At 38.1% G+C, this 23,480-nt stretch overlaps 1 protein-coding gene and 1 pseudogene across 2 annotated transcripts; one reads left to right on the forward strand and one right to left on the reverse strand.

Annotated features, from left to right (window-relative positions):
- Nucleotides 1-5,545: 5,545 nt before the first annotated feature.
- LOC149085295 (monoglyceride lipase-like) lies at nt 5,546-22,633 on the forward strand. Of its 2 annotated transcripts, XM_089233230.1 has the most exons (7): nt 5,546-5,841; nt 14,074-14,180; nt 16,095-16,231; nt 19,465-19,575; nt 20,207-20,380; nt 22,068-22,199; nt 22,357-22,633. In XM_089233230.1, exons 1-7 carry the CDS (start codon nt 5,735-5,737, stop codon nt 22,453-22,455), a joined length of 867 nt encoding a protein of 288 aa, XP_089089356.1. In that variant the 5' UTR covers nt 5,546-5,734; the 3' UTR covers nt 22,456-22,633. The 2 variants fall into 2 exon arrangements, with proteins under 2 accessions (XP_089089356.1, XP_089089357.1); XM_089233231.1 differs by lacking the exons at nt 5,546-5,841; nt 14,074-14,180 and adding an exon at nt 15,780-15,912.
- LOC149085296 (5.8S ribosomal RNA) lies at nt 18,127-18,277 on the reverse strand (annotated as a pseudogene).
- Nucleotides 22,634-23,480: the final 847 nt, after the last annotated feature.

Consider the following 23,480-nt stretch of genomic DNA (forward strand, 5'->3'; position numbering starts at 1 on the left):
CCTTTAAAAAATGTGTCAAGCAATACATGTTCTCACTTGATGGTATAGAAAATTTGTTTTAATGTTTTTCTGTTGCTCATGTAATTCTTAAATGACGTAACAGTTTAATTTAATTACATGCTGCATTTAGTCGTTTTTGCTTTGATTACAACATCCAAAAAATATATATTTTTAGATGCAGCATGTAGAACTGTTTTTAAATTTTACTCCTCTGTTGCTGTGAATTTTTATTATAATTAGAATAATTTGAATTTTTTAGTTGAATATTCTGCTTTCCATGCTAATTTTTACTAGCATTTACCAGAATGGGTCATTTTTTTGATTGACTCCTCGGTAAATACACTGCTGGCCACCCAAATTGCAACACCAAGAAAGACAAGAGATATCGCAACAATATTTATTTTGTAGATAACATGTTGACCAAGCATCAAATGATTAAATTTATAGACTTCTGTGAAGTGTGGTTCCTGCCAAAATCAGTAGCCAGAGTAGCCGCCATTGTTGGAGATCACCGCTGACACACGCCTCGGCATTGATTCAAAGAGACTTTGGATGTGTTCTTGGGGTACAGCAGACCAAGCAGCTTCCACGCGTTGCCAAAGTTGATCTGGTGTGGCAGCTGGGGATGTAATCTGGGTCAATCGTTGAGCAACCATGGACCACATGTTTTCTATCGGCGAAAGATCCGGAGAGCGAGCTGGCCAGGGAAGCAATTCAATCTGGCGATTGACGAAGAACCTTTGGACAATGCGTGCCACGTGTGGTCGCGCATTATCCTGTTTAAATATGGCTGTGGGCAAGCCCTGAAGGTAAGGAAGGACAACTGGCTCCAACACCTCGGAGATGTAGCGCTGGCTTTTTAAAGTACCGGCAATGCGTACTAGAGGAGTGCGAGAGTGATATGCAATACCGCCCCATACCATAATACCCGGTGCAGGACCAGTGTGGCGGTGCATAACGCAGCTGTTCAGCATCCTCTCTCCACGGTGTCTCCAGACTCGAATCCGACCATCGTGGTGTTGCAGACAGAAGCGTGACTTGTCAGTAAAGACAATTTCATTCCATTGTGCCGTCCACATCCTTCTTTCATCGCACCATTGGCGGCGGAGACGTCTGTGGTTCTGCGTCAAGGGTAGACGAAGCAATGGACGTCTTGCGGACAGACCACTCTGCTGTAAACGGCGTCGAATGGTACGCGCAGACACTGGATGATGCGGTACAGACTGAATGTGCTGTGCTATGGTTCGTGATGTGGCTGAGCGATCCGTCACTGCCATACGCACAATACGCCTGTCATCACGTGAAGTGGTGCACTGAGGTGGATGCGATCGAACACGTCGGTCCGTCGTACCCTCCTGCATGCAACGATCACATATCCGCATTATAGTTGTTTGGTTTCGTCCAACACGACTACCGATTTCCCTGAAAGATAATCCACAATCTCGGTAGGCCACTATCCTTCCTCTGTCGAACTCGGATACTTGATCAAAAGATGATCGCTGTTTTCTACGGGGCATGATTGATCGTTTTTTTGAAAAAACCACAAGAAAAACACAATTGCCGTACTTCAAATCGTCGAAATCTCCAAGACTTAAATAGCGCTTTGAAGTGGCGCCACAGGCGCGCGTGATGTGCGTCTGCGCTGAAATTCTAATCATTTGCATATCTCACCTCCGCTAATGCATGTCGTAAATTTCATATTATTTGCATGCTTCCTTCAGGGTGTTGCATTTACGGTGGCCAGCAGTGTATTTTTCATATTATTATTTTTTTTTGTACTGTTGTATGATAACAATAAATTTGATTTGATTTGAAATGCAAATACAAACATTAAGGCCACAACAGGCAAATTGCCCAACGAGGGGGGCTGAAAAAAAGATGCCCATTCAAAATATGGATGTCAAATATAACTAAAATACAGCAGCCCAATATAGAGGTGGTCGGCTGAAGTTGGTTTTCTGTGGTTCCCAACTTCGAGGAGCAAATGCGAGCCGATCTCCCCGTTAAGAAGTCTCGCTACAGAGAGCAACAGACCTACAAACAGTACAAATATTCAGTCACTACACATCACTCACTTCACTTCTCAGATATAGATGGCAGCACTGAAAAATCATACACAACACTAGATACGCACTAAGACTGTTAGGTACACACACTTACATTTCCGGCACAACTCACTAGGTAGTAAATTGCCTATGGCGATAGACCTGAGTTGTGCTCGGTTGGAAAGAAAGAAAGAAAGAAAGCCCAATATAGAAGCATATATCACGAAAGAAAAAACTAACAATTAATATTATTAATACACTATATATATATCCATAAAAAAACGTTATGTGTATCTTATCTAAGTATGGATAGCTTCTCGATTTATCCCAATATGTTTATCGCACTTTTTAAACGTGTTAATTGTGTTAGAATTCACGACCTTTGGAAGGTAAGCTGTTCCACTTATTAAAAGCCTATTAGAGAGAAAAGCTCACGCTATACCAAAATTTGGAATTAGTGTCATGAGAGGGAAAACATCGTGTAATTGATGTATGTTGTGTGGCGCATAAACGAAATATTTTAAGTTTAAAAGGTATTATAGAGCAAACGAGGCTGAAGAAACGTCGTATAAACGAAATAAGTCGTATAAATGGAGTTCCAGTGTAAATAAGTGATTTCAGGAATTCTCGGGAAATTCGATTTCCCGTTCCCGATTCCCGAGTCCTTCAAAATGCCGGGAATTCGGAAACCCGCGTACAATCTATTGTCAGATCAACCGGTCAACGCATGATGAAGTTTCATTATCGCTTAGATAAATTTTAAAGGCAAAGATTGGTTGCTGGCAGATTTTTTTTGTAAATTTTTAATTTGTGGAAAAAATTAGATAAGTGTAAACTAATTTAAACTATTAAATAATATATATTTTGTGCAGTATATATTTGTTAATTTTAAATAATCGGTGGTTTTTCTAACATTTTGTTGGAAATTCCATTCTACGCGTAATATCTGATGGGTAATCCAAATCGAAAATACAAGCTACATTTTGCGATATTGCATAGTTTATTTTTGAAGTGTTTTGCTGAAGGGAAAAACTAATTTTTTGTAAATGAAAAGCTTGATTTATTCATGGAAACATTGAATTAAGTGCTCCGAAGAGAAATATTTTCACTGTGGCATTTGGTTAAAAATACTTTGGTGTATCATTATTTATTTTAACTTTTTGTTCTGAATATGAGGGATAATATTATTACTTTGAGTATAATCAATCAAAAAATAACAAATATCAGTAATAACTGAAAAAAATGAGAAAAAGTAATTTTGTCTTTAAAATGTAGAGTATTAGGGGTGATTCTCACACACACACACACACACACACACACACACAAGTATTACGTCAGCATCGGTGGGAGGGGGGTTCCGATTTGCTGACTTTTGATGACAAGGGGGAGGGGGTTTGGATAATGCTTACGTCATCAACCACCCTTTATGAAAATATGAAATATTTTTAATGGCATCTTACTCGGTGAGCCAAAAACGAGAAAAACCTTTCGATAGTTTGTGGGCACCTCAACTAGCATTCTCCCTATTGATAAGTGCCCTACAGAGCCACTTTAGTGATCTCTAAATGTTTGGCGGATCCAAGTGATCTGGAAATGTGCCACGCATTACTAAAGTGATCCGTAATTATATGCCGCGGATCACTTAAATAATTTGAGAATGTGTCGCGGGTAACTTGAGTGATGTAGAACCGCACTGGGGCCACTTAAGTGCTCTAAAACTGTGCCACATGTCACTCAAGGGATATCTAAATGTTCATCGGATCGTTTAAGTGTTCTGGAACTGTGTCGCGGGTTACTTAAGTAATCTTTGAGGCCTACTTCAGTGACCTGAAAGTGTGCCACGGATCATTTAAGCGATTTGTAAGTGTGCCGCTTAGTTCATTTTTACAAAATTAGGTTTGTGAAGGGCAGGTCACATCAGATAACCCCCCAGGGCCATAGGGCCTTTATGTGATTTATCATTATATGGTTTAGAAGGTGGGTCGCAATGAATTTATTAAAGATAAATATTGAGTTCATAGTCTTCAAATAACATTGAAATTAACAGAAATTGATTGTAATAACATATAAAGATATTTTATTTCGGAATTTAAATTTAAAAAAATATTTTTTGCATTAAAAAAATAAATTTTTGATCGTGGGAGAGGGCACGAAGCCCCCTTATGCTCCCCCTCTGTGTACGTCTCTGATCCCACAAATATGCATTAGGGGGTCGTTCAAGTATTACGTCATCATCGATGTGGGGGGGGGGTTTCCGATTTGCTGACTTTTGATGACAGGGGGGGGGGGGGTTTGGATAATGCTTACGTCAGCAACCACCCTTTATGAAAATATGAGTTAGGATCCAGAGAGGCAGAGCTGATGACGAAATTTTGCGAACAAGGGGGGGGGGGGAAGGGGGGTCAGCGTTTTGCTGACTTTTGCTGACGGGGGGGGAAGGGGGTCAAAAATGGCTAAAAATTTGCTTACGTAATACTTGAACGGCCCCTTACAAGAAAATAGAAAATGTGGTAATCGTGTTAAAATGATTTTGAAATTACAGAATGCTATTATTATTCATTCATACTTATCAGCATGTGTGGATCTATATCTTTAATGCGGATCAAAAAGAATTTTTTATAATATGCACTAGTTTTGAGAAAATATTGTGTTTTCCAGTTAAATTCGTTTGTGCGACGTTTTGACTCGATCTTTTGAACGTCGTATAAACGAGGTTACATTGCACAAAAAAGGAATAAAGTGCCGGATGAAGAAAAGGCCGAAACAATATGGGCAAAGAAAAAACATTGAAACTCCTCGGTTGAGGAAAAAAAATTCAGCCGAAACGCCCGGATCAGTATTATCTGAAAATATAATTATGAAGAATAATTTTTCACTCCTCTCCAAAATTTTAAGGGGTATTTTTGCAAAAAGAGGAGATATTTTGTTTCATCAGTGAGAAATATCTCACTAAAGAACTCTATTAAAGAAAATTACTCAAAATTTGAAGAAGTATTTTCACTCCTCAACAAAATTTAGAGAAATAAAATTGAATTTTGACGCGTGAATCACGCATCTAGATGCGTATTGGCGAACACCGGTCCGGATTTGGGAGATCCTACTGTACTCCAGTAGGTACCGTCAGCAGATAAAGCGTTAAAAGGAACCGTAGAATTTTTATTTGTTTCGAACACTTTTGATGAAACATCTTGTGTAACATTGCACCCGGAAGTAACGTTTGAAGACACAGAAAGCTCTAAGGTGAAAACGATCGATTTCAATGGTCTTGATTTAGTGGTTTCGCAGTTTAAAGGAGGTGTCATTTCGAAGATGGTTTACTCAGGTTCAAACGGATGAACTCTTGGAAGACACGAGAGAAAGAGGAAGCAAGACACACACATATTCCCTTTTCTTTTCTTCTAATGAACGCGTCTTGTAATGGCGGAAGTGTTGCCAAGCGGCATGGAGTACGTATTACGTGAGCGAGAAAAACCACGCGAGAGTAAGTTAGTAATAAGGTGAAGGTTTTTGAACGGTCGTCCTTGGGAACAGATCGTATTTAACGCGGCCGCGTTGTCGTGTCAGCAACGACTTATTACTTTACTCTCTTTATAGTCAAGCGTGGTAACACCGGCTTTTGCGTTGCGGGCTCAACGCACCATAACATTTTTAAAAAATCACTTAGTTTCTCTTTTAAACTAATATCTAGAATGACCAATGAGAAATTTGTCGATTACCATACTTACAATGGTGATTTTCTCAATCGCAAGAAAAAAAATATTCGATGCTACTATTGGGAGCCGACTCAAAAACCGAGGTGAGAATACAATATCTTTTCTAATTTTATCCCAATTTGAATTTTTTGAGAAATTTTTCTATGGTAATTCAAAGCGAATGTAAGTTATAGAAAATTATTCAATTACGACGAAACCTCGCTTTTGGGCTGCTTTTTTTTAGCCGAGAATTCTCATAGATTTAATGTTAGCTTTCCCTCCATATTAAAGAAATCACTCTTGTGTACTGAAGTACTCTCTATGTTTGCATTGGAAGAACGCAGTTGTTGGAGGGGAGAATATGATTGAAGTTTTTAAAATATTCAAAGGAATGGATAAGATGGACAATGAGTCAAATTAAATGAGTCAATGAGTAAAATTAATAAACCATCATTTCGCTAGTGATATCAATATCAACTCTAGCGACAACTCTACGCTGTAGTGTCACGGGGAATTTTTCTCAAATAGATTGTGAATAAATGGAATAGCTCACCTCCAGGTGTCGTGAATTCTACTACAATAGGGCACGTTTAACTCTTTAATTGGCAAGCATAGAAATAACCAAGAGAGAACATTTTTAGGGGTAATATTAAGCAAATGAGGTACCCTGAGTGTCATTTCATGACAAAAAAAAAATAATGTCAATATTTAAAAAAAATATTTGATGTTGCATTTTTTGAGCTAGTCACTGTGTGTATTATGATTTACATAGATTAGAATAATACAAAAAGTCATTTATTGCTTGCAAACTTCTATCATTGTTGAAGAATTCTGAGCAATGTCACTCTTCCATACATGGTATTTCACTCCAAAATGCAAAGGTCGAAAATCGTTCTTCTTTGGCTTGTCAAGAAAAAGGAGACATGTACCTTTGAGCCATTCTGCTGCTAATTATAAAAACTTCATAAACAACTCGTAAGTAAAAATTGAATGTTTAGGGGCTGCTTAGAAGCATTAATGCCGAAACGGACTCACAATATAAAAATGCCTTTACTTGAAGAAAATTATAAGAAACTCGTGTGTTGCTTTTTTGAGAGCAACATTGCCAAATAAAAGGTTGAAGAAAAATATGATGTTCATGTTGAGATAAATTGAGAAGCTATCCATACACTTGCATAACAGAAACATAATTTTTTATGGGCAGTTGTATTTTATTTTATCATAATCATTCGTTTTTATTAGTTTTATTTTAGTACGTATTAGTTTTTCGTGATAATTGCTCTTATTTTTGGGTTGTTGTACTTCAGTTATATTTGACATCCATATTTTTTACGGGTATATTCATTGAGCCGCCTCATTGGAAATTTTGCCTGTTGTGGCCTTTGTATACCCTTCTTCGTTCTTGCGGGCCATTTTTTGATATATATGAGTGGAGATAGTTTCATTTTCTTCTTGACTCGACTTGGCAGATGCAGGAGGAGTAAATCTATACTATATAATTATTACTTGACCCTTAAATTCTCCAATTTTTATTTTATGTTGACTATCCTTTCAATCTAAGGGTTGGGGGAAAAACTTAAAATGCGTTTTCTTGTAATATTGAAGTGCATTAAATATGTAAGTGTGGTATGCCATACCTTTTTCTCCTTTTCCTACCAGTTTTTTCCGAGATACATATAAGTAAAATTATGAATTTATAGGTTTAATATCAACAATACGAGTTGAAAAATGGCCTGTACATATGCAAAGATACGCATTTAAGGATTAATTGTGTAGCTCAGAAGGACCCTATTGCTATGTTTCTGTTAAATGCAGTTGTTTTATTGTTGGTAAAGAGTGATGGTAGTTTATCCATGTACTTGATGCCATAACTGATTGGTTACATTCAAGCAAATGCAACCGATCAGTCCATTAGTTGTATTTTCAAGTTTTATGAAAGCACTCTTACAAAACTTCTATAGTGTAATCCTGGCCTTAAAGAGGTTTCATTGTTCAAAACAAACTCGTTAAGCGAGTAAACTATTTTACTGTACATTGAAAATATCATAAAAATTATAGAAATAGTTCTGGAGTTATTCTTAAATTGATTCTCATTTTTCATTGATTTTTTTGTCTTTTAGTGACATTTTTTCTTCAGCTATTCACTCGCGTATATAGGACGTTTTTGAAGTAGTGAAAATTGAACAAAAACCTTGCCCTATAAGGGAGAAAATACGGTATTTGTAAGGTGCCACAGAATTTTAGTAATAAGTTCAAGTGGTAAAAGAAGGTAAAAATCATTTTTCATTGTTATCAGTGAAAGAATTTATGCGGTTTCTTGGAAATGTTGGTGACACAAATTTGTTAAAAAATTAGATATTATTCGCTCTAGTTTCATTCAAAAAGGCTAACAAATTTGCTAATTTATTTTATTCCCTACATTTTATAACTTAAAAATTCATTCATAAATTTTAGAAACAAGCTACTATCAAAATATTTTCAGAGGTTAATTGAAATTCAGTAAAAAAAGAAAAAAATCAAATTATATATATATTTATATTATGCAATATCAAAATAAAACGCCAAATAGATGCAATAAGAAGAGTCATCGACTCAAACATTGGGAACATCGACTTGGCACGATGCCTGGTGACCTAGTCTTCTCTCTGGGAACTCCCTTGATTCAAGGAAATGATTACTGATTTTCTAATGAATATTTTTTCCTCCACGTATGAAGCAACGAGACTAATGTTTAACCATGCAACTTTCAACGCATTGCAATGAATATTTTGGAGATCATAAAAAAGAAAAATCTCAATCAAAACATATCCCTTGAAGTACACAGTATATTCAATGCACAACGTATAGTTGAGAACAGTGATACAATAACGCGTGTTCCAAACGCAACATTCGCTGGTTACATCCAAAAGAAAACAAAGGAGATAGGTGTGGCTATTGTTATAATAACGTGGTCAAGCCACGGTCTAATTATTGAGTTATTGTGATTTGTCTCACGATAAAATAAGACAAAAATCGTTCTTTTGTTGCATGCTACAATATACTCTTTAATAAATTCACAGTAGTCGCTGGTTTTTCTAATTTCGTTTACTATGGCTGCAATGATCAATTATATGCAATGGACTCTAAGCATTTAATTGTATTGTAACAATTCTATTCAATAATCAACTTCTGAAGAAATTTTTCATTGCAGTAGAACCTCGATTATCCAGGATAATGATGGGGAAGATGATCTCGGATAACCGAAAACAACGGTTAATCCGCCGGGAATAAAAAATAAACCGTAACATAACAGTAATCACTGAATAGTTCAAATAAAATACAGTTCAAATAAATGCATTCATATTTTTGCATTTTTCTGGTTTGAAATGATTAATCAGTGTATATCTGTGCTATTATGTCAAACACAACCACAATTCAAATTAAGAAAAACCCCCAAAAAACCTTCTTTACACAATAACGTATTTACAGTGCCAACTGGGTCTGATTTCCGGGCCAACAAAGAGAGTATTGGCTTGGGGTCCTTGCAATTTTATTCCCAAAATTTAAACAGCATATACATGTATTCGCTTATGAACCAAACATCTTTGATTACTCTCATGGGGACCCCAAATGCCGCTTTTTTTTTTGTAGGGGTCTTTCAAATCGAATATCCAAACTTCAAGTTAAGCAATACAATTTTGGGCCTCATAGACTCTTTATACGGACACCCTGTACTCAAAAAACCACTTAGAAAGTTGTTGCCCTGTTTTTTCTGATACCAACAAAAAATACTCCACGTTTCTAAGTGCAATATTTACTGGGATATTTGATTTCAAAAATCGGAGGAAAATTGGGATTGAACAGCAAAAACTAACAGACAACACTTCTTTCCCTCGTTTATGCTTTTCTTTCCAACCTTCCTCTAAGTTTTGAGTTAAAATATCTCTGCGAATATTGCACATAGAAACGTGGATTTTTTTTTTTTTTTTTTTTTGGCGTCAGGAGAGACAGGGCAACAACTTTCTAAACTTTCTAATTGGGTTTTTCAGCACAGAGTGTCCGTATAAAAAGCAAATTTTTTTTATTTCAATAACTATACAACTCCTTGCTTGCAATATGAATGACTTATTTGAGATTTACAACGTTATTTAGTCTCCGACTATTTTTTAATTTTGTGTTGAATGTTTTCCTAAATACTGCTATCCTCCCCAACGACTGAAAAATTATTCCAATCCACAAATTTCAGGTCCACTTTCCGATCCCCTTAACTTTAGGCCAATAGCAATCACCTCCTCCTGTTGTAAAATCTTCGAACATATTGTAGCAAAAGAAATCCGTATCCACTTAGACTCCATCAACATTTTTTCCCCAACCAACACGGCTTTAGACAATCCCTCTCAATTGCCCCTCTTCACCCACGACCTCTCGGGAGCCATCGATAAAAACCTACACAAACTGATATCATTTTCCTAGATTTCTCTAAAGCTTACGGTAAAGTTCCTCATGTCATAAACTTCTCCTTAAACTCTCTAATCTTGGACTCAACGTACAATTACTTAAATGGTAGGAGGCTTTTTTAAAATATCGTAAACAGTTTGTTCATTTTAAAGATATTAACTCCCCATACGCCTCCGTAAAGTCTGGTACCCCTCGAGGATCGGTCCTCTCTCCGTTATTATTCGTAATTTACATCAATGACCTACCAGAATCCCTCAACTGCACCACTAGATTCTTTGTAGATGACTATACATATAAAACTTACCGTATCATTCACCTAGAGTCCGACCAAGAACTTCTCCAACATGACCTGGCTTCCATCGCTGACTGGTGTTCATTATGGCAGATGTCTATCAATATCTCAAAAACAGTTCACACGAGAGTTACTCGTTAAATTACTTCCTATTGAATACTCTTACTCCATCAATATTTTAACGTTATCCCAAGTTTCTCAAATTAAATACCTCGATGTCATAATCTCAGCCGACTTACGTTGGACCAAATATGTTGACTACGTTTACCAGAAATGTTTCAACAAACTTTTCTCCTCCGCAGCAACCTCAAGCATTCCACTCGGGATATCAGACTACTCTGCTACCAATCTTATCCCGTTCTTTCCTACTCCGCTGAAATCTGGTACCCACCTCCAGTAATATAGACAAACTCGAATCAATCCAAAACAAATCCACCCGATTTGTCCACGACTGCTGGTCATCTTTTGTTTCCGTGACCGAACTTAAAAACGAACTTCATCTCTTCCGTCTCTCCAATACAATTTTTTGCCAGTCACCATAGTGGCCTACTTCACCAAACACCAACTCTGGCCATATCGCTATATTGCAATTTACTGCCAATTTATTGTGAGATGGGCTGGAAGCGAAGGCGCTGTCTATCGGTGGTCGCCTCGAGTTCGTTAGGGAAAATATCTTATCGATATCCTCCCTTGGGTTCGAACCCGGGACCCTGACAACAACCTTCACGATGGTAGACGAGCATCTTACCACCATGCCACTCGGGCAAATTCCGTCTCTCCACTCTTCGTCTCATTTCTCTATTAACCCTGTCATATAAGATTTTCCATGGGGATCCCAACTTTGATACTACTGGTATCCTAGCCAAACCATCCTGCATCTCCAGAAGACTTAGCCATTTCCTTAAAATAAAAACCTATTTTCACTTTTACTGACTGCTTTAAATACAGTTCCTTTCCTCGTACCATTGGTGGATGGAACAAACTGTCCAGCTCTATTGTAGACTCCCCCACTGTCACTAGTTTTTGGTGCAATATCAAACAATATTTTTGTCACTCTCAATCGCATCCTCTTGTATAGACCCCACAGCCAACAATATTGTATAAATAAATAAATGAATATTTGGATATTTTTTCTAATTAGAAGTATGCTTCTAGGATCAATATTTCACCAGTAATATGCGGTTCGTGCTGTTAGCTATACACCCTGCATATAAAAAGAAGGTGAAATCTAAGGTTCTAAAAATGAAGAAATGAATGTATCAAGTACATTTCTGTATAATAGATTTCCACGCTTCTGTCTGTGGCAATATCATTTCAACCTACGTGGAAAGACAAGGATTTCATCAAGGTGGACAGGCTTGAATATATTATGCATATTTTCTTCAATCAAAGATTCTTGTTTGAAGAATACGAGTATCAATCAACGTTTCTATCAATCAACGTTTTTTTTTTCTCTCCTTTTTACGAATGATTAACGTGATAATGCATTCGAAGAAAATTCGATCTAATAAGCACGCGACATGGCTCCTCAATTTCAGGTTTTATGACCTCAGTTCACGCAACTCAATTCCTTGAAATGAATTAAGGAAAGATATCTGAGCTTTTTTATTATGTATTTGTCAATTGGATTTTCTTTTTCTTTGATGTCTCTCGTTGGTCAAGGTTTACTTCCGAATGAATCAGACAAGGAAAGCAATGATGATTTAAGCGTAACTCCAGGGTCAACACCTCAATTACAATGCACTGGATATTTCTAGATATAATATATATTTCATTAGAATATTTCAAAATCAATTTATAATTATGATTTAGAAGATTAGACACCCCCCCCCCCACTCATTATTTTTTCGTAAAATAACTAAAATACCGAGACATAACTTATATTGATTCGCTAAACCGTCACGGAGAGTTTCTAATCGAAAACAGTTCTTTCGATTGGTCAACGACCTGTCACGTGGGTCAGCGTCTTTTTTGTGATTACTAAATGTGGATATATTTTCGGATCGTGTGCGTTGACACGTCCATGAGTCCATTGCAATACAAGGCAAATTTTTTTTTACTTCTGTTTCCGAGATAAAAACAGTCAAATCCTGAATCGTGTGCAAACGAATATGACCATGAAAAAAAAATCTATGTTAATTTCGTTTTATTTGCGGTGACATGTATTCCCATACGTGTTTGAGAAATATGTGGGTAATGCATGTCGTGAATTCATTTATTTGTTTCTGACCTTCTACTTCCCTTTTGCCTGTCGGTTGTAATCTAGATGAGGAGCATCTTTGATGAGCGCCAAGGTGGACTACTTTCACTCGTAACGTTGCTCTATCATAGTACCATTTTGATGGAAAAACCATGCTCATTACTGACCTTCCTGAACTTACATGAGAAAAAATCGAATTGTGTGTGGGAACAACGAATGTTTATATGACATTTTTGGATCAAATTCATGAAATAAAGCCAGTGTCCTTTTAAACCAGATCCTTATAATATTATACGTACATTGACATTTCGAACTGAATTCACCCCACTCTGCAAAAAACGCATCTAGAACGTTTCTTCACTTTGAAAATAGTTCAAAATTTCTGGTCGCTGAAGAATTGTCGAACTTAGTGTGGCTGCCTTTTTAGTTCTGGTTTCGGTAAGTTGACGATATTTTTCATCCAGATATTTGAAAGCTGGTTCAATTTTGTCTATTGTTTTTTAACCACACTTTTAGTCAGATACGTATATAAACACGATGAATTGTTTCTCCTTTTTGGCCAGTAGTCATCTACATAATTCCTTTCTCCCAAAGTCAGAGATTGTCAATCCTTGATGAAGCGCAAATCTCTTGCTTGCCATAACGACCGGCAGATATGGTGCTTTCATATATCTCAGCACAGATATGCTATCCACAAATCCTGTAGTGAATCCTCTGCAACAGTAACTTCAAAAGTTATAATAGAATCTATTTTATGTGGACTGCATGTTCTCTCGAAAGAAATGGATCAAAGCTAGTTTCGATTACTCCGCGGAGCCACCTAGTGACGCTATCTCCCTATCATACTACTATGTACCGTACAGAATGATTGCATCATATTGCAATAGGATGCCACTGTCAATCTAGAAACGATGTAATTATGACTTATGACTCAAAATTTGTAATCTTGTGTTAATCAATTTATGTATGTTACACGTATTATGTGATAGCACCTTTGAAACGGACGAATGGGAATTTTTGAGCAAATGAATATTTTCAACACAACTGTGATTACACTACAGTAGGCTCTCGCTAATCCGGCTCATATTAGACCAGGGTGTGCCGGATTATCGAAATCACCGGATTACTGGAAGCCAATTGAAAAATCCTATTTAAATGATATAAACTTCTGCACACAGACATAGGGTGGCATGTTTTCCTCTTGTATGTTCGAAGAAAACTCGCCTAAAAAAAGCCGGATTACCGGATGGGCCGGATTATCGAAAGTCTACTGTAATTCTATTTAAAACCGTCAATGGAAAATACTAATTTTTAATGAGCACAGCTAAATGTTTTAACAATGTTTAATTAACATTGTTTTAATGCAGTTTCTTAATTTTGTGAATTTTTTTATAATTGCTTTTACAGGGCTTTATTGTTGATGTTACATGGGGTTATGGATCACACTATGATGTACGAACAATTGGCTTTAGAAATGGTTAAAAGGAAGTTCTTTGTTTTCGCTCACGACCATGGTAACTATATATCTGTATATTATATAACAATCAACTCCATGTACCATGAATACGAATCTCTTGGGTAAGAGTACAAACATAGAGGAGGCTGGGGTTTCGATTCTGCAAGTCGGCGTCGTTACGGATTTGTCAAAAAACTTGAAATTCAGGTTTTTCAGTTTTTTGAACAAATCCGTAACTGTGTTACAATGCATGTTCAATGTAGCGTCTGCCATTTTCTGAAAGCAAGTTAAATCGCATTACTGCGTTCTCAACAGTAGCTCTTAGCATATCAGGATCAATGTGTGACGGACATGTCGGTGTATCGCAATTTTCAATTCCGCCAAAACCTCACAAACAGTTTCGTTTTAGAAACGATTAAAAACATTTTAAACCGATGTCTTCGTGTCTTATTTCGTTTAACAATATTGCATACAGCACCATTCCCCACTGGTAGTGAGTTTTTGAACTTTTTTTTTTGCAAAAAAATTGAATCTTATGACCTCTTGTATACTATTACCAAGTTTGATAACATTTTGTCCAGTAGTTTTCCTTTTACGGGCATTTCAAAGTGGAACTTTAATTATAAAAACCCTGTATTAATATCTGGTTCGAATTCCGGAGGGCGTGTAGGGAGCTATGAATATCCTTCTGCAGTCATTCAAAATCGACGTCAAGAACTTCAGGTCCTATTCAGATTAGCCTAGAAGAGGTATCGTAGGGAGAAAAAATTAATAAAACTGCAAAAGATGTCCATAAATTATTACCTCATTTTTCTAGAATATTCGTAAATGTTATTTCCATATTATGTATATATGTTGCATTTCGAGATAATTACCAGCTAAGTGAGAGCAGTCATAAATAAAAGTAATAGTAATAACTATTATCATGAAACTGATAGGGATTGTGTGTTTTGCCGTAGGCTCATTTTTTCCCAACTATCTATGACGTAACAAATCAAAATCATAGGGTGGAGAAAAAACATGTTCAAAACACGAACAAGAACTTAATCAAGGCCATAAAATATTTGTGTCTCCAATTGAGAATATACATATAACAAACAATCCGATAAGATGTCAGTGAAAACAAAACTCGCCGTAAATTATGTGTTCAACACCTCACTTTTGACCTTCTTAGAGTATGACGTCATTAAATTGATAGGTCGTATACTCAACGTTGTTGTTTACTAAAGGTAGCCGAACTCTCTCTCTCTCTTGTTTACTTCTAAACTTCCGTTCTTGAAAGACGTCTGTTGCTTACCAGATTCGAGGCCGGATCCTATAATAATACATAACCATTCGCATCCATCTTTGACGTAACGCATTATACATCGAAAAAATTAATTGCGGTCGAAACTCTACTCGATTTTTTTTTTTTTTCAGCTAACCGTTTGGAAAGTATGTCGATTGATTCGAGGATTTCAAGGTCAGGTTCGGTTAGCCTCATAAAAGATAGTCGAGAAGCTTTCAGAAAATTACTATAAATCTACGATTATCTTGGGAAATAACGTCAGGCCTTTGAGCCCAACCACCATGACGTCATTACATTCAATTCGGTTTTTTTTGCGCATTTTATTGTGTTTGTTTAGTTCACAGACTTTCCGATTTTTTTTTTCAATCCTAAAATACCGAGGATAAAAGATAGTCGTAGTAAAAAACGCGGTTTTTTTTACGTTGACCGCTAACGAATTTTCTACATTGATTTATGATGATGGAGCTAATAGCAACGCCGGGTGGAGATACCTTTCGAACAGGTACTATAGCCTTGATGGCGTTACGAGTAATTAATTTTAAAAACAATATATTTGAAGCTCGAAATAATTGGACGATGGGAGTGGGACCACCAATGTATTTGCTTTACTATCATTTATGATTTCTGTCGATAAAATGAAATGTGGTGTGGGATTATGACCATATAAGTGTACTGTTCTCGCAGTGGGTCATGGTCGAAGCGAAGGCCGCCGAGCAGATGTTGCCAGTGTTCGTGAACTTGCCGAAGATGCCATACAGCACGTGAACATTATCCAAAAGAAGTTTCCTAAAACTCCACTATTTCTCTTTGGACATTCAATGGTAATGTTTGAATTTACTATTAATGAATTACTCTCACCATTTTTATATTTATTTGTTTAACACGTTGTTTACAAAGATATTTACAGGAGTAATATTGTTATGTTGTTGATTATACAATATTATTCACCCTCATATATGATTCACATAAAAAAATAAAAGTTTTCTCAAAATACTGTATACATTATATAATCAGTCCGGGGCTGTGAGCGGTTCTATCTATCTATCTATACATTATATAGCTGTTTCGAGGCAAATATAGCTCCTTCTTCAGTGAAAATAATGAAGGAAGAAGAAAATGGTATGGTACAGAGAGAGGGCCTGTTCCTCATAACTTCGGGTCCAGGTTATATATGAGTTTTTGGGGCCTCTTAGGGGAGCGGTAGCCCAGGTCGATAAGATATTCGCCTAAAATACCAGAGAATGTTTAGAGGTGTCGAGAGTTCGATAGCCGGTTCGTTCTTGTCAGAAGCTTTCCTGACACAGGGGTACGACAGAAACGGTGATATGACCACAGAAAAAGATTACTACCGCAGGGAGTCCCACATCAAGGGGTTAGTGCACCAACCTCTAGGTGAGTATAAAAAAAAAGGGCTGCCGTTCGGAATTAGTAATACATTGTAGGTCCCCGTCTAGTTAGCCCTCGTGTGCAGAAAATTACCGTGGTGCGACAAAAATGATCAAATTGGGGGACCCTCTTATATATGCTATAACTGCTTTTACAAGGGGACACCAGTATCGATTGGTGAGGGACAATGCAAGGTTATGGTGTCGCAGGAAACTTTTCTCTAATAGGGTTGTTAATAAATGGAACAGCTTACCCCCGGAGGTAGTAAATTGTAATACAATTGACACGTTTAAAAAGAAATACGATAAACATGTTGGGGTAAATCGAGAAGCTATCCATACTTAGAATAAGACAACCGTAGGTATTCTTTATGGGCATTGTATAATATTTTATCATGTGTATATATTGCTTACAATTTTTTGTTAATTGCATTTTTAATTGGGTTGCTATATTTTTTTTTTGGAAATATATGATATCCATATTTTTATGGGCATCTTTTTTTCAGCCACCTCGTTGGGCATTTTGCCTGTTGTGGTGTTGTATTTGTATTTGTATGTTATAGCCAAAGTTCATCCAGTTCACAAACTTTCCTGTTGATCCGGACAATATCCGAATTTCGAGCTTTGGTTGAATATATCTATCTGTCCCTGTGTGTGTATATCGATCCCTAAGATATCGATATTCCGATTCCTTTGACCGTTTGGGTTGCCATAGCAAACCATAATTATAAATGGCCATAATTATCACCAAAAAATACGCCAACTTGGTGATGACACCAAATCATCAATATATATGCTTAAATCCAGCGGGTCGTCTCGTCTGATCTGAGGTCGACAGTAGGATTCTCTCCGGGAGGTGACCGTGGCGGCCCAGATGCACCATCGCCGGCGAATCCTCGAGATTCCTTTAGCACTTTTGAGCTAACGTTCTGCCAAAAGCCAAGCTGGTTTCCTCGACCCCGAATCCCGAGTTCCACGCTCATGGCCCCCACATCCTGAAACAAGGCCCCCAGGCTGGGATCTTTTGTGGGGGCCCCCGACGAGACTTCCACGGGTCCCCTTTATGATGAATTTATAGCGTAAAAAAACAAAAAATGGTGAAAATCGTCCCGGCCCCAGGACTGGAGCTTTGTCAGCCTACCCCTTGTGGGGGGCCTTGTCCACGCTCTCTCTTGTCACTCGTCTTGGCCCCGTCACCGAACATCTCTCTTCTCAGACGGATCTGCCCCCACCCTGATTGACAGTGTCTCTAGCGACCGTCCTTCTCGTCCGCGTGATCATTTCGGCAGCAGCGACCTCGCACCTTGAACTCTCTCTTTTGCGTAGGGTCGGGACTCGTATACCGTGTGCAAGCTTAATACCCGAGACCCCTGTGTGCGTTCGAACAGTCAATGCTCAATGTGTCCTGCAATTCCCACCAAGTCTCTCAAATGGCTGCGTTCTTCATCGATCCACGAGCCGAGTGATCTACTGCTCAAAGTAGCTTCGCAATTTCCTTGCCGCGAACAGCCACCTGAGTGGTGTTCTGCCTTGGACTTAAGCCTCACGACTTGGAAGTATGACACCGTCACTGTTTCTACCACAGGACACCCGGTCCGACCCACATCAGGCGCGCAGAGAGTGACAGCGTCCAGCACTGTAAACCCGGGCGATAACGACAGTTCGCTTACCTTTCTGGTTTTTTTCAATTTTTGCCTTTCGTTCTGCCTTCTACTCTCGGCTGTCAAGCCGTTTCTCATTTTCCCGTGTTTCATTTTGCTTCTCCGGCTGTCTTGGCTCAGCACGGAGTAATCGATAGAGGGTTTCCGGGAAGAACTCACGAAATCTCTAATGATCCTACCACAGGTTCACCTACGGTAACCTTGTGTTACGACTTTTACTTCTTCTAAACGAACAAGTTCGGTCATCTTTCCGGCAGGTCCCCCCTGACGTATATCCAGAGAGAACGTCAGTCCGAAGATCTCACTAGTTCGTTCAATCGGTAATAGTGACGGGCAGTGTGTACAAAGGGCATCGATATATAGGAGCCCACCAAAGCCCGAACTTCAGACTTGGCCGGATCAACTGGGCTTTGGCCGTGACGTATATAATGTTCTTTGAGGCACAGAAACGTATGCAGAAGAGGGGCATGCGGGTCCGTGCCTAAGATACAAAAGGTAGCCAAATTTTGGACCCTGAAAATTTGTGAACCCTGGGTACGTGCTTCGTTTTTGCCTATGTGAGAAAGAGGCCCTGGTTACAGCACAGAAATATCCTTCATTTCCACTGAAGAAAGGGCTATATTAGCACCGAAACAATTGTATGATGTTTTGATTTGTATATTTTAAGCTTTCCTATACACGTTGGATATTTTCTCGTCTATCACCTGCTCGAAAGGTATTTTTCTTTTATAGAGATTTTTGTGTGTGTCTGACTAGTTTTTAAAACAGGATTCAGTCATTACAGGGTAAACTACTCGAAGATTTATAACAAAGCATAAGGCTTTCTGACAGCCACGTGGATACCGCTTTAACATCCTTTTCGACTAGCATGGTTTTGAATCCTGGCTTGGGTCGAATGGGGTTTGAGCAGTCATTCGGCTTAAAATTGCAGGTCCCGGGCTAATTATCTCTCGTGAATATAAAATGACCAGGTGGTTGTAATTATATTTTAATTCATTGTTTTCATAGGGAGGTGCCATATCACTCATCTTAGGTTTAGAGCATAAAAAAAATTTGAAGGGCGTTGTTGCAGCAGCACCAGCATTGATGTCCAATCCCGAGACTGCCACTCCTATAAAAGTAAGCAAAATATTAATTTTAGGCTTTTCCGTCATTAGTATTACAAAATACAGGGCGATTCTAAATTCATTGGACAAACTTTAAGACGTGACATAAGACACCTAAAAAGGTCTAATCGCAATAGTGAAAGCGGTGGAGGGTGTTTTTAGGGAGTGCACAACAGTACTTCACCTAAAGCAAATATTATATTTTTCCAACATATTTATTGCGATATGTTCTATCAACCAGGGTGCATATGCACTCTCGGATCGGATTGGAATTCGGCTTTTTATTGCTGCGACGACCATCAAGATCATATTGTGCCAAACAACGACATGCAGTGCAATGACTTGTGGTAGATTTTGCGTTACCCAAGTTACACCATAAGGAGGCCTACCACATTACACTCCCCCTGCAACCTCGAGTGGCTGATAGAGCATATCGCAGCAAATCTGTCGGAGAAATATGATATTTGCTTTTTGGTGAAGTGCTGTTGTGCATTCTCTGAAAACACCCTCTACCGTCTTAGCTATTGCGATTCGACCAAACATTCTATGACCAAGAATACTTGTTTAGGTGTCTTATGCCACCTCGTAAAGTTTGTCCCATGAATTTTGAATCACCCTGTATATTCTGTTCATGTATTTCGCAGGTTGCAGCAGCAAAATTACTAGGAAGTATTATTCCCAAACTACCCATAGCATACGCCGACATCTCGTTGAGTTGCAGGGACAAAGTACAGATCGAGAAGATGAACTCTGATCCGTTACGGTTTCATGGATATTTTACGGCTCGTACTGCCGCAGCACTTATCGGCAGTGGAGATGTGAGTTTTTATAATTTGTTTTTTTTCGTGTCGACATTTTTAATTTTAGAACCATACATAAGGGTACGAACATAGCACATGCTGCTGCGAGTCAGCGTCGTTACGCTGACTCGCGTCAACGCTGAACGCTAATTACGGGTTGGTTAAAAACTTGGGTGAATTTCAAGTTTTTAACCAATCAGTAAGGACTAGCAGAATCGGAAACCAGCGTGCACTATGTTTGTACCCTCAGGCCTCTGAACCAAATACTGAGCGAGATTTGTTGAGGCGAGATATCAGTGTGTCTCAAAGCTTGTTGAAAGTATTCTCTTACGTAACCAACACCAGAGGCCTCCCAGCACCTCCTAGAGATAGAAGGCCTCCGCACGGGTTGCCAAGTTCATCTGTAACGTCATTGATACTACCTAGCAAGTTTGCCACATTTTGAACCACAGCATCCTATTTCGTTTTTTTCTTATTTTGGCGTAGGATCCTCCTGGTTGGCTCACAAATACCGCATGGTGATTGGATGTGGGACACAGAACTCGCCAATTCTGGGCCCGATCATTTCTTTTCCGCACAACGATGATACTTGCACGAGCAAGGAATTTTTTTCCCTGAATATTCTGAGGGGAAAATGGACTACTTGCTGGCGTCACGATCAGTGTTCGGAGGCCTTTATCTCTAGAAGGTGCTGGGCCTCCCCTCTCCCTTTTACAGTTGAAAATAAAAGGCAGAAATTTTGTTGCAGTTTATGAAATACGAGCTCAATAAAAATGACACAAGCGTTAAAAGATAGCAACATAATACATAAGAGTTTTGTTTATACATTGAATTTAATCTCCATAAGCAAAACAGTAAAAAAATTTAAGTGACAATTTTTTCAAGCAAAAAATTCGAAATGTTGAGGTATTTCATCAACAATCGCTAGCAATAATAGATGAAATGGGATACATCGGATACAACGGATAGCTTTTTAATGGTAGTTCATTTTCTATGTTAGCAAAATCCATATCTTAAAGGAAATTATTAGAAAGCTTTAGACCGAAAAGTTTAGACCTAAAATTCGCAATATCCGATCTGAATGGGTGCCTACAAAACACTTGCGGATGTGTCCAGCGCAATGGCGTATTTCAGGAGGACTAAGCGAGCTCTAGCCCAGGGCGGGAAGTTCGGAGAGACGGCATATTTAAACAATTGGTGGTCAAGAACATTGAATTATAACGTGAAAATGGTGGCAAAATTCTAATAGCTCGTAAGCCGCAAAGTCATAAGTTCGCGTCTGGTCCAGAAGGCATCTGAAGAACATCATGCAAAGTTATGAGACCTCTCTACCAGGCTGGACGTACGAGCCTGCCAAGTTATATGATTACTCTCGGACATGCCCCCGCCCCACATCCCGAAGCCCCTAGGCTGAGACCTTTTCACTGGCCCCTCCATAGTTAATTTATAGCGTGAAAAAACAATAAATGGGAATCGTTCCGGGCTCAAGGGCTGGAGCCCTGTTAGCCCTATCCTTGGGACCATGCTCTCGAAAATCCCCGTTATTATCGCGGGGCTAACGGACCATTCTCAGGTGAGCCCACGTATTTAGACGACTTGGGGTTTGTCTCCAAACACAACCTACCTGTAATTTTGTTTCCTTTACGGTGGTGTAAGTGATAAATTCTGTTTAAAAAATTGCGAAACGTAAAATCACTTGTTGCAGGAAATATTAAAGAAGAAAGACTTTGTGGATTTCCCATATCTGCTACTGCACGGAGATGCCGATAAAGTTTGCAACGTTAAAGGCTCGGAAATTCTACACGAAGCCTCAAAAACGACCGACAAATCACTTATTGTAAGTGAAAAGTGCTTAATATTTTCTTCGATTAAAAAAAATTGATAATATTTCGAAATATGCACTTCCGCATCATTTGCATATAATAGATATAAGAGAGAAAGAAGAGGAAAAACGTTTATTTTATTTATTTGTTTTTTTTTTGAAATATTTGCAGATATATCCAGGAGCATATCATAGTCTTTTCCAAGAACCAGCAAACATTTCATCTGATGTATTATGGAGGAGTATATCGTGGTTAGAAGAAAGATCATGATTTTCATTATTTTGAAAGAATGCGTTGGCATCAATCAAATATTATTGATGGATAACAAACTTTTTCCCGTTTTCTTTCGAGTCATCCTAGTTTCTAAGTTCAAATTTATACATACGTATATTAGTATCTGAATTATTATTATTTTTTTAGTCTGAGTAAATACTGTACTGTATATTTATTTTGTTTTCGTTTACATTTTTTCTTACATGTGTCGTTGTTCGTTGGTAAATGTAACGTTTCTATGTAACAGAAAAAAACTTTTTCTTTGTCCTTGGGTAAAAGTTCTTTTCGTGTCGTCTTATTCCCGACAGGGACATTCGCGACCGAAACGGAAAACAGTATTCCCGAGACCAGACCAGAATGAAAGATAATGTCCCGTGCCCAGCTCTTCCGAGACGTAAGCGGGCTTAAAAACTGTGGTCCCGTGGGGACCACGTATGAAGGGAAAGACAAGGGCGTAATGTATGCGTCAGTGAAAATGAATGTACGTGAAAAGGAAAATTTTTGACAAAGTCATGACAAATGGACACTGATCATTAAATTTAAATCAGCATTAATTAGCATTTAAAATTTGCAAGTAAAATGCCAGCACAAGAGCCATCAGATGATTAGTACGATTATTAATTAGTGCTTTCAGCTGTGAAGAAAGCTCGAAAAGACGATGTGTCTTCAACTACGCCACTGGCTCACATATCATTGGCTGCAGAGTCATGCTCTTCTCCCATTGGCTGGACCTGTAATCGATACTGTTATTAAGAAGATAGTAAAATTCAAGGGATAGCGTTAATTGATTATTTTCAAAGTTTTGAAAAATGATAGAAAAAAAGTTTTTTCAAGAATTTTTTTTAAGTGTATTTTTTTTTTAAAGACAGATAGTATTGTAGATCAAAGATGGTGAAAGGAAATGTAGAAAAAAAGAGAAGAGTATTTCCGAATAAATAAAAGTTATTTGATTAAAATATCTCCAGCTTCATTCAGGAATTTCTCCATAATCGTTTTTTTCCTTCCTCGTGCCGCATTTCATG

The sequence above is a fragment of the Pholcus phalangioides genome, unplaced genomic scaffold (genome assembly GCF_987345545.1).
Source record: "Pholcus phalangioides strain wild (caught in Gottingen) unplaced genomic scaffold, Ppha-v1.0 ptg000007l_1, whole genome shotgun sequence".
In the NCBI taxonomy this organism is placed as follows: Eukaryota; Metazoa; Arthropoda; class Arachnida; order Araneae; family Pholcidae; genus Pholcus; species Pholcus phalangioides.